The sequence below is a fragment of the Centropristis striata genome, chromosome 8, assembly GCF_030273125.1.
Source record: "Centropristis striata isolate RG_2023a ecotype Rhode Island chromosome 8, C.striata_1.0, whole genome shotgun sequence".
Lineage (NCBI taxonomy): Eukaryota > Metazoa > Chordata > Actinopteri > Perciformes > Serranidae > Centropristis > Centropristis striata.
In genome coordinates this window covers 9,480,125-9,492,807 of record NC_081524.1, presented here as the reverse complement: position 1 = coordinate 9,492,807, position 12,683 = coordinate 9,480,125, and the positions used below count along the sequence as shown (strand labels likewise).

The 12,683-nt window shown below is 45.4% G+C and overlaps 1 protein-coding gene across 1 annotated transcript in view; it reads left to right on the top strand.

Moving 5' to 3' along the window:
- The first annotated feature begins 5,756 nt into the window (after nucleotides 1-5,756).
- Nucleotides 5,757-12,683, top strand: part of pou2f2b (POU class 2 homeobox 2b) — a 44,298-nt gene continuing 37,371 nt past the window's right edge. Inside the window, exon 1 of the mRNA XM_059339448.1 lies at nucleotides 5,757-7,089. Coding sequence (XP_059195431.1) covers nucleotides 6,990-7,089 — 100 coding nt within the window. The 5' untranslated portion in view covers nucleotides 5,757-6,989. The remainder of the gene's footprint in view (nucleotides 7,090-12,683) is intronic.

Here is a 12,683-nt window from a genome sequence, read left to right as displayed (position 1 = left end):
AATTAAGGCAGATACAGGCCTACTCAGTGATGAATTTCACTGTCAAAGACAAATTCGAAATAAATCTCTCGCCATGGACTTCCAGCGTGTGTCGCACTCTGATAATTTCCACAATATCCTCTGCAACCCCCGGGGGCAGATTTTTTTTCGTGTTATTTCTCTCTCCATCTTCTCCTGTTTGTTTCTATCCCTGTAAAATGCTGGTTGCTTTGCTGAAATACTGCAGTGCTTTATCTGCCCTCTTTTTCCTCCCTTTAGTCCCCCTCCTACTCTTTTACCTCCCCTCTCTGTCTTTCTCTCCCCTGGATGGGTTGGGTGGACACCCCCCACCCACCACTACCACCACCACCACCTCCTACTCGTTTAGTTGTTGTTGTTGTTGAAGATGGTGGCGGTGGCGGTGGTGGTGGTGGTGGTGGGGGGTGAGGCAGGGTGGACGGGTGAGGCGGAGAGGGGAGGCGGTGGTAGCAGAAGCAGCCGGGACCCAATGACGTGGGTGCGACATGTAACCGTGGCGCAGGAGAGGAAATCAATACATGAAAGGATGAGGAGCACTGGGGTGGATTACCGTCTGGGGCCCTGGCTACTGGAGGGATGGAGGGGGTGTAGATGAGGCCTGGGGAGGGGGGGTTAGAGAGTGTGTGTGTGTGGAGGAGGAGGGGGAGGAGGGGTGTGGAGGGCGAGAGGCCAGATTGTCCAGTCCCCTCTCTCCTGCATCCCCTCCCCTGACCAAGCGCTGTTTGAATCTTGACCCCTCCCATCAACCCTCCCTTGGCTTCTAAACACTGCTCAGCGCCGGTAGACTGCCATTGGTGAACCTTCGGCTCCACACACACACACACACACACACACACAGGTGCAGTGGACTCTATAATGTTGAGTGAATACTGTTATGGCCACTGTGTGCTAACACTGCTGATAACCCTACACTATCTGTATGGGGAATAATCGGCTGATATTACCAGTGTAAATTAAAGAGCCCCAGAGATTGTGTGTATGTGTTCTCGTGTGTGTCTGCGCGGTGAGTTTGCCGGCATGTAAGTCTTCAGCAGGGTGCGTCCGCAGCACTGCCACAAACCCAGATAATAAATATCTATAATAAATATCATTATTATTGGGCCAATCTCCCCCAATAACAGAGCCTCGGTGAAAGATGGCACGAGGGACTGAGCTGGATATTGGCAATATATCAGCATTGATTATTGAGAGTGCTGACAGAGAGAGGGAGGCAAAGTTAATAAAAACTAATAAAAAAGACAAGGAATACAGAAAGAACAAGGGCTTTAGCTGGATCAGCTGCTAAAGGGAAAGGGAGAGAAGGGAAGGTGGAGGGATGCAGGGAGTGAAAGGATGGAGATAGTAGTGTGCAGTCATGGTCTGTGTGTGCGTCTGGTGGCATTTTTCTGTCTCAACACGTGTATCTGTGAATGTGAATTTGAGTTTTATCACTCTTTGTGTGCATTTGAAACTTTTCTGTGTGAGTGTGAATTGGCATTGGCATCTACATACACACACACACACACACACACATACACACACACAGCTCACTTTTTCTACTCCTGCATGTGTGTCTTCCTGGATTGATTGAATCTTGGTTGGATGTGAACTCTGTGGTTGCGATCCAAAGCCTGCAAAACCTTGCCATTGGCACTAAGCAAGACCCACACACACACACACACACACACACTCTTCATCTCTCTCTCTTTCACACACATACTGGCAAAGACACCAACAAACAAACCTCATAAAAGCCCATGCATCATATCCATATTATCTTGACAAATCTATACATCATGTCAGAGCATGGCTTTATGTGAATATTGCATTTTGCTGTGTTATTGGTGTGTGTGTGTGCAGGGAGGATATGAGAAGAGTGCGTTGGCGCTTAGTGCTGCTGGGTTGAGACGGGACGGGGCGACAGTGAGAGAGCGTTGTCCATTCTAATGGGGCCTTGTTAGGCCGCTGACAGAGCCAGCAACGCAACTGTTGGCTGCTATTGATTCCCGACCGACGCCGTTATTGATGAGTGAGAATTTAATTCAACCAGCTCGTTTGTCAACATGACATCACCATTTAACTACGACCATGACATGGATGTGAACACCCGCGGATGAGCAGGGTCACACACACACACACACACACACACACACACACACACATAAAAACACGAACATACACAGAAAGGTGCACAAGACACAGCTGTAAACAATCTTCACACGCGTTGTTTTATGGAGGCAAAAAAATTATAGTTTCTCAATTAGAACCTGCTGCTTCTCCTGCATAATTTACAATAAAAAAATACATGTATTCAATATTCAAACACTGTGTTTTCAACCATTCAAATCAATCATTTAAAATGAATAACAGGCAATTACCAAGAGTGCAATAAACTAAATGACTAATGCATGGGCCACGTTATGACTAATGTATAGCCTAAGGATACTTCTGGCTCTTTCTGATTGGATAAATATTTCATGCCACATCCTGGCCTACAGCACATGACATGGAAAACATGCTGTGGTGAGGAATTGAACAAATTGCTTTCTATGAATAAATTTGTTTGTAACTAATGTAGAAGTGGAAAAAAAGTAAACAAACCACGATCAAAATAATCAAAAACAAGCAGGCTAAAAATGAACTCTTTTAAAGCTTTTAAAAAGCATTACAATAAAATTGTACTTTTTCTTGTGAAATGTAGTGTAATTGCATGTAAGCATCACTCAATAACAACTGTCAGCATAAAATAAATATGAAAGTTAAACAAGTGGCTAATAATTGTTCACATGTTGTACCAATGTACAATTTTATTAACTTTCTTATTTAGCAAAAACATTTCATACATTAATGATCGGGTAGAAGAATTTTAATAATATACCAGTTTGGATTATATATATGAATAAATAAACCTTTTCTTTCTTTTTCATTAACCACTTTTGCTGCCATGGGCAAATTTTTATTGTTTCTATTCTAACAGAAGTTTATGATTTTTGCAGAAGATAAATTTTGAAATGGTGACATTATGAACAATTTAAAAACTGTAAATTTGTTTCAGTAAAAGTAGCAAAAAAGTGCAAAACTACAGCACAGGTATAGTGTAAAAAAAAAAAAGCAGTACTTACTTTGTAATTGAAAGAAAAACACTGACCATTGTTGTGTAGAAAGAAAATATTGCGCTCTTGTAGAAATATTGTTTTTTATTTATATAATATTTCTGTGATAATAAAAAGTGTATATTGTACACCCAATATATACAATAATCATTCTTGATCACTGGACTTTACTGCTAGTTTCCAATATTACATCCATTACAGTATTTCTCTATCTGGAAAAATAGAGGTAAAAAGAGAGAAAGAGACCATTTTTTGAAGAGCATTTTTCAATACAGCAGGGGGAAGATACAGCCTAGAAAACAATGGAACCAGCTATATATCTCTGTATGGATTGGGAGGCTTGATAGGGAGGGAGGTGGGCAATCAGGACCGTGTGGGCCCCCGATGAGAGCGGTCCAGCAGGGGTTATTGGCTGGAGCGGCCCCCCAGGGGAGCTCTCTCTCTTTCTCCCTCTCTCTCTTGCTGTCTCCCTCTCTCTCTTTTTGGGCCCATGGGTCTCTCTGGGTCCCTGGGGAGTGAAACTGTAGAGACCCACTCGCTGCAGGGGCCCTATAGGCACCAAGCATGAAACACAACAAGGGGGACTGTATCTGCTGATTTTAGGTGGTCGGCAGTAGACACAGACAGACAGACAGATGGACAGAATCAAAGATAAACGAGATAGATGTCATCTCCAGGTATCACTGCCGTTGTATTCAGAGTTTGAATGTGTATATTTTACTTGTCAACTTGTCTTCTAGTATGAGACAGAAAAAGCCAGTCAGAGAAAGAAAAACAGAGTTTGTTACTCCCTTAAAAGTTTTTTTAGATCTTACATCTGCTCTAGGATAATGACACCCAAGCATCCTTCATCTGAAATTCATGTGCAGCTGCTTTGATGGTCTTTCTACACGTGTGAATACCTTGTTAATAGTTTTCTGCTCTGTTGTCTTTGCGGTTGTGTCAGATGGAAGAAAAAGAAGAGTTTGGTCAGAGGAGTGCGTGGAGGACGAAGGGGTGGATGCTGTAGGTGTTAGCATCCCTCCTCCTCCTCACCTCCCCATCCTCCTCTACCCCTCCAACACCATCTTATTTTCCCCTCTTTCAATCTCACACACCCTCCCTCCATCCCTCTCTTCCACAGACGCGCACAACCACACTACATTCTACAAAAAATAATTGCTTTTGTCTGGAAGGAGTGTAGGGAGGAGGGAAAGGGGGCGCGCATGGCTCCCTCTGTGGAGAGAAGGGGGTCTTTGAAGGACAACTAGTCACTTCTCCCTTCTCTCCTTCTTTCTCCTCTCTCCTCTTCTTGCCTCACCTCCCTTCCCCCTGATTCTCTCTCACTTGTTTCACCTTACTCCTTTCTATCAGTTCTCCTCCTCTCCTTCCTCCCTCCCTCCCCATCTCCTTTCCTCCTCTCTCCTCTTCCTCCTCTTGCTCCTCTCCCCTCCTCTCCCTCAGTGGACCTGCGGATGTCATCTGTCATACGTGAAGCGGAGGGAGAAGGACAATAAAACCTGGTTGTCTACTACAGAGGATGACACATTTTTCATAATTAAGAATATGCCAGTTTAGTGTGCAGCACACATTTCTTGACAATATGGCTGTCTGTTGATGGCAGAGAAAATGACAAGTCCAGTGATGATAGCAGAATCATTTATTTCATGTGCAGTTCCCATTAAAACAGGCCTAATCACACAGCATTAAGTGATAAACAGTCCTGCAGGATGAGGCTCTCAGGCCCTACAGGAGTAAGAGCTCGCTCATTCCTATTGATTTGCCCGTATTGACTGCGATGTTTAAGGTATAGATTTTTCTATTTAAAAATCTATATCGACAATAATCTGGTGTGTAAGCGCCCGGCGTTGACTGATGCTGGCCTGTAATTGACAGCGTGTAACATGTCGGTGCCGGGGAGGGAGAGGGCAGGAGGCATGCTGGGGAGGCCGGCATGCGTGGCCGGGACAGGGGAAACAAGATCCGGGTGCAGGAGGAAGGAGAGGGAGGTGGTGAGAGCTCGTCCCCTGACACCTTGGCTCTTTTATGCATTTTTATTTTTATATTGTGTGTGCATTTATTTTAAAATGCAAAGCTAAAAAAATAGCACATGCATATGGTCCATCTATCTCACTTAGTTTACAGTGGTTAATTCACCCAAATGTACTTTGAGGCTGCACAGATGCTTCATATTTCTCGTGCTCAGAACAGCAGTGGTCGCTCTTGTCTTCCTGTATCTGAATAATGATACACCCTCGTCCGCTCAGGAGGGCTTATTAAAAGCAGCACTGATGAGATATCTTAATTGTGTGCATGCTGAGGATCCTGGTAGGTATTAGCGTTAAGCACCTATAGGCATCCTTGGATTCTCTTATCATCCCTTCCCAAGCAGGCCGGTAGTAATGCACTGATCACCATTGGCATCATTATAGCCGGTATTATTAAGAGGGGGGAAAAAATCCAGAAATCAATACAGGATACCTTTTGCAGCGGTAGTGAAAACGAGGGAGATGGGGGGTGGGTGGGAGGAGGGAGGGAAGGAGGGGAGGGAGGGAGGGAAGGAGGTGCGGGGGTGGGGTGGTGATGTGTGAGTAGTAGCGGGTCCTCTCTCGCCTCAATGTTGCGGCCAGCCTAGTGGCAGATCGCTACAATCCTGGAGGGAGCCGGGTCGAATGAGCTATTGGGGTTCCCAAATAATAACGGGGACACACAGACAGACAAAAAAGACACACAGACGGATGGACGGAGATAGGCAAGTGTTCCGATAAAAACGCAAGACCATAACCGGATTCTATACGCTTTTCTTATTCCCGTTGTTTTTTGTCTTTTAGTCTTTTTAATTATTTATTTATTCGCTGTATTTATTTATTTATTTATTTATTTATCGATTGATTGCGTTTTAATTACTGCCTTGTGACAGAGAGCGAGGGAGGAGGAGCGTCAGGGCCAAGCGCGCGCGTTGTGTTTGTGTGTGAGTGTGTGTGCGCGCGTGCAGCCTTTTACCCCACTTGTTTATTTATTTGTTCATGATAGCCTTTAATGAAGCTGTTTTAAATGTGCTCGCGACGCGATCCGCTGCTATTCGCGAGCGGATGAATGTCTTATATATGTAGCCTTCATGCAAAGGAGAGAGGAGAAGGAGCGCGTGCAGCTAGAGACCAAATACAATAGATCAAACCAAATACTACAGAAATCCAAATAAGACTTTCTAACTCTACTGGCCTTTTAACACTGTATGTCTGTTTCTATGTGTCATAATTTATTGTGCTGTTTTAAATTGCAAAGCGAATACCAAAGCTGAGCCCGGCCGGTGATGCTACAGGAGGAGGCTAGCGACTGTTCTCATGCCTTTTCACACCTATAGGAAACATTACTGGTGAGGAGGATAAAATAAGCTCCCGGGCCTCTATGTTTACTCAAGGAGAACGCTTTAACAGTGCAAAGGTAACAGAGAGACGCAGGTGCATCAACGACAGGCAGGTGACACACAGCCTTTTATTCTAAAGCTACTACAATAGGCCTGTAATTGTAACACAACTTTTCCTGTAGCCTGTAGAAGTGAGGTCTGATCTCCTCTCTATCCGTCTGTGTGTTAGTCTGGACTGTAAGCTAACTGCTGCACTCAAGGGACCATCTTACATATATGTTCTATGCACATTTACACCAAAACTAATGCCGGCCACCAGTCGACATCCACAAATGTAAATAAAAGGGCGCAGCTGGGCTACATGTGTACACACCTAACGGCGAATGTTGTGAGCTCTCCATACCAAATATTTCCCCAAAGCTGTCTACCAGAGAAACGGACGAAGACACAGAAGCTTCAGAAGAGGACATAGCTTGTTATTATAGTACTTCTGTCAGATTATTTGCATCAAAACAAGAAGCCGGAGGAAGATCATGTTTGTTCCCTTGCCGGTGCCGTTCGTGTTTCAGAGAACTGCCCCTGACCTCAACGCCTGGCGTCTCAAGTCCCCTCTGGCTCTCCGCTCCAACTCCGGTAAGACATTTTTCCCTCTTCTCCCTGCTACACATCCTCCATGTCGGTCAGCCATGCAGACCCGCCCCGCCTTTGCTCGGTGCCGATGCACTTGCAGCGGGGAGAGCTGTCGGCGCACACACCCACTTACACACGCATACACACTCCTCCGGCTCCTTTTGGAGGCTTAAACAGAGTCCTTTACACTTGCGGGGCGGTTGTTCAAATCAAAGAAGCTTTTCCGAGCGCGCTGGAGAGTCCAGACTGATTGAAAATTAATTGCGTAAAATGTCCGTTTTTCTCTGCCCATTCTGTGGAACGATGCGCCAATGTTCCACCTTGTGTTGCTTAATTTCCACGCCGACTATGTCCCTTTCTCAGAGTATATTTCTGTTCTGTCTCCGTCCCCATCCTTCCCCTCTCCTCCACTGCCTGCGCCTGAGCCTCAGCCTCCGTCTCTCCCCAACTAGACTCTCGGCAGGCAGGGAATATTCATGCCAACTTATCGATCCTGCGGAGATCGATTCCTGGGCCGGTGGAAGCAGAGAGAGGGGGAGATAGAAGGAGAGAGTAGGTGCACGGAGGAGTACGGACGTACGAGAGGAGAGGGAGAAAACACCGTTATTCTCTCGTTTTATTTCATACTGTTTTGACATTGTGTTTTATTCATGTAGATGTTGTGTTGTGACTCTGCTTTGAGCTTGCCGAACATCTCTGATTCGCCATGGTGGCTGCCTTTGCTCCGACTTGCATGCTGGTTAGGGGACAAGGCTCGCATCTTTGTAAACACCGCTGGAAATAGACTTCCAGTGACTACACCTCTCTGTCCCGTCGCTGCTTGGCTGCTGCACGGTTGAAAGCGGAGGAGCAGAGGGAGTCGGGGAGGGGGAGGGTGCCGGCTGGGGCTGAGGCGCCGTCTGCGTTTCATCTGCGCTGAAGCGGAATAAAAGGACGCATGGTGGGAGCAGCCAGGCTGGCTTCAGTGTGTCACTGACTGTCGTTGTGAGAGAGCTCCAGATCAGTCCAGCTTCGGCTGTTTCTCAGACAAGCAACAGCTGCTGAGCCCTTTCCCCCCACTACATCTTTGGAGAGGGAAGGATGCGCGGGCTAGTGTGTTTTCTGTCCCGTGTATGCACATTTAAGGACTGCAGAGTATAGCTAACTGAGAGAAAATACCCTATGAGGACAATGGGCTTTTATTTCCAACTGAAGTTATTCACTTATGCATATACATACAGTAACTTGCGTATCTGTGCGTAATGGTGCGTAAATGTGGCTGGTGTGCACCTTATCCGATGGATGGGCTCTTAAAGGGCCAGGCATCCCCCCTAGTGCACAGCTCCCCTCTCATTTCCAGATCAGTTCAAGCCCATTTGATTCCAGAGATGTCAGGCTTCACCCTTACTCCACATACTCAGTCTGCAGTGCACAGCATGTGACAATGAAGGGATAGGTGATAGAGGGGGAGAGGAAAAGGGGGTAGAGGGATGAGAGGGACCTGTTACCTACCATATCTCTAGAGATATACGCACAGAAGACAGGGGAGAGGGGTTGGAGGGAGGACGAGGGAAGGAGCGGGGACCAGGGAGGAGGAGTTTTAGCGCTCCGCATGTTGAAAAATGGCGAATGTCAGAATGAGATAAAAAAAAAAATGTGGAAAGAGAGAGGGAGAAGTGGGTGAAAGTAAGAGTAGGTGACAGAGTGAAAAACGAGGAGGGAGAGGAAAACCCAGTTTGAGCTTGAGAGGTGAGAGTAAACCAAGGATGAGCCATTATGTTGCAGTGTCCTGGGCCAGGGCCGGCATCTGAATAAGCAGGCAAACTGATGGGATGTGTACACAGGCTGCTGGATTCCTTAGATGGTGGGATAACAGTGATTCACAATGCTATGCTGATTTTATTCCACTCTGATAACACAGTACAAGGTGCTGTCCTTTTCAAACTCAGAGGGTTTGTTGCTAAAAGGGTGCAGGGTCAGTTCAGCATCTCAGGAGTGAAACAGGACTGTGCTGTTGTTTCTCAGAGAATTGTGCACTGACTAAAACAAGGGACAGCATCACATGGAGGTTTTTTACTCACAGGAATAAGAGTTGACACACCACAAAAGTGTCTTCGGGAACTTGTTGTCTACTTCAGGCCTTCTGCCCTTGAGCTTTAATCTGTACTTCTCCAACCTCCACTCACTGGTAGCTCCCCCTGAACATTTTAATACCCGCACACACACAGGTTTTTCAAAGGAGTTTTAGGGCTCTTGACTCGATTTCTCAGTTAACTTGTTTCCCTGACTGGTGGCAGCTCTTTGACTCCTTTGAGTTGGAGCTTTGTACGGGGTCAGAGGTCACACCAGGAGGGTTTGATTTAGCCCCACCTGACCCCTCTCTGCCCCCTGTGTTTTCATTCTCTTTCATGTTACAACAGGCCTCCAGCACTCATGCACAACCCCTGTGGGGGCTCACACACACACAGACACATCGTCATGAAACAGACGAACCATCATATAGCATAAAACAAGCATGTTAGACCGTTTTCCACCTGGATAGCGAGCCGCTTTCCAGGTTTTGTTCTATTTTTAATGACATTGTGTCTGTGAAGGTGCAGGTCAGGGCCACTGCTATGTGAGCTATGTGTGTGTATGTGTAGTAAAGTGGTTTGTGAAGCCATCAGCATTAACTGGTGTATGAAAGTTTAATGGGACATAGAGGAGAAACCGCAGGTTTCCCATACAGCGCAGGGCTTGATATGATATGATATGATATGATGGGACATCAAGGAGACCAGAGACCGATTTTTTTCCTCTCTCTCTTTCTCACATACACTTACACAAACACCTAGATTCAGTTCATCTCAGCTATGCACCTTCTGTCACACACCATTAACCACCATCTCCTACCATACACTGCCTAACTCTCTCTCTCACACACCCCTCAGATTTTAGACTGGCTTCATTTCTGTCTCTGAATTGTCAGAAATAGTCAAATTAACCATACAGTTATTGATGTTTGTATTCCTCAAGACTTTTTCCTGAGTGTGTAGGGCCAATCTGATGTTTTTATTTCAAACACCAATAAAATATTTAGTCATAATCCATTAATCATCATGCCTGCTTCTGTGTCTGTGCTTCCTGGCTACTTTCAAGACATTTCTTTATGTTTATGGGGTGCTGGCACATGTCTTTGATGGCTGATGTGAGACCATGCATGTGTTTACCCATTTGCTCTATCTGTCTGACAAAGAGAGAGAGGGAGTGTGTGTGTGTGTGTGTGTGTGTGTGTGTGCACAAACATGAGCCCACGTGCAAACTAGTGTGTGTAGGTATAGATCGGTTTGTGGAGGGGAGCGTGCAAGTCGCAGTGTTAACATGATTGCAAATGACAAAATGTCAACCTGGGTTTGTTAGCAACATAATGGGGAATCAATAGACACGAGAAAGATGTCAATACTACATGCTTTATTGCATTAAGCTACCTCTCTCCTTCTCTGTAGCTCTCTCTCCCCTCTTCTTCTCCCTTTCCCTCCCACTCCCTCCTGCTCTCTGTCACAATACAATTCTCTCTCCCTGCTCTCCTCTCCCTGTGGTAGTAGAATTAGATTGCAGTATATGAGCCAGCCACAGGGTCCTGAATGCAGCAGGCTGATGGCAGAATGCTTCAGGAGCTAATGGGCTATCGGTTCGGCTATTTACGTATATTAGGCTCACGTAGATGTCCCCGACACAGTTTGACGAAGCGGCAGGGCCCAGAAGAGCCGCAGCAGTGACATCTTATGTTTAACTGATGCATTAATGCAATGAGACTTGAAATCCTGCCTCGAGAAAATAATTAAAAGTAATCATATGATATTACTAAAATCATCTGACAACAGAAAAGGCTTGTTTATGACAGTATACTGAGCATGTAAACAGCTGCTCTTGTAGTCGTGTACTTTAAGTGGCAATATTCTGTTTGAATTTGATACATTTGGGAATTAAAGCTGTTTCACGGTTTTGGATTAATCCGCACAAATCCAACTGTAAAGTGATAACACTCTTATTTGTGTTATAAATTCTTTTTAATCCTATTAACTGTTTAAATGTTTTATGGATTTGCACAGGTGTGCGTATGCGCCAGTAAGTTGTATTTATATATAGTATGTGCATGTGTTGTGTGTGTGTGTGCATGTGTGTGTGTGTGTGTGTGTGTGTATTGACGTGTGTGTTGGTTGAGACTAATGTAGTATTAATGCTGATGAGGTCCCAAAGCTCATTAGCAACAGTGAGTGGTATTGAGTTTCTCCCGGGGAACAGGACAGACCAGGGCACACACACACACACACACACAAACACATACAGTACATCCTCATCAGCCATTAGCGTATTAATAACCATTACCACACACATATAAACACACACTCTCGCCCACCAATCAATGACCTTTACCCATATGCTTTTAAATATGCATGCTTCAACAAAGACACTCAGAGCACACAGAGCAGGACACAGCAAGAAAATCATGCAAACATATTCATCTAAAGAGCTTGATAAGTAGCATTTACTGGATGTCGATTATTCTTGAATATGGTCGCTACACATTATATAATTTGTTCAACACACACACACACACAGTCACACACACGCAGACTCGCACTTTGAGAAATAATTTTGTGCACTTGGTTGCTGTGTCCAGTGAAATACAGCCCAGCATTAGTCCTAATCAGAGGCCGGGTGAGCAGGCCACTTAATCAGACCTATCACCTGGAGAACACACAGAGAGGGGTAGATGGAGTGTGTGTGCATGTGTGTGTGGGGGTGTGTGTGCAGGCATGTGTGTGCAGGCAGTTAATCAACACATCAGTAGGAATAAACACATACAAACAACCTGACTCAATTCAAGGTATTGATTTATACCTCTTTCTGTGTTTCTCGCTTCCTCTCTCCCTCTCTCTCTCTCATTCTATAACATACGGATGACGTCCATATGGAGAACTCAAGCACACTTGACCTCTACATGGGGGACATCTTGTTGTATTGAGTGCGTGTCGACGCTCGGTCAGTGGTGGCTTGGCTGTGATCAGGGTTGGAGTGGGCTTCGCCACACGCTGCCAATCACCAACATCAGACTAGGCAGTCAAAACAAGCTTTTTGAACACCTGCTGACCATATCGAACTCTTGATTATCTGATTCTTGTGCTTTTTTTCCCACACAAGATTGCCTGATTTATTCAAACATGAGCACAAAAACTCAGCAGCATGACATTCCTCTGGTCAGAGGGACCAGAGCTTTCTTTGTAGCAAAACATGCAAAGTCTGGACAGTCTATTTGCTGAGATGACTGTGCTCTCATAAACACACCAACAATGTATTTTCGCCAGCCGCTGTCGTTTTTTGTTGTTGATTGCTGCAGGCTGTAACCTCTGCCACCCCGCTCATGTGCCAGTACATTTAGATAATAAAAAAGACCAATAAAATCCAGGGGTTTGATTGGGTGTCTCCCCTTAGCCCAGCAGAGCGGACGACTAAATCAGAGGTCCTTCTCTCCATTTCATTTAGCTGATAAGATTTATGGTAATGAAGGGGTCCTATTAACCTTTGGGGTTCCACTGCTGTCCTTCAGAGTGAGGGTGGATGAGAGTGCTTAGCGA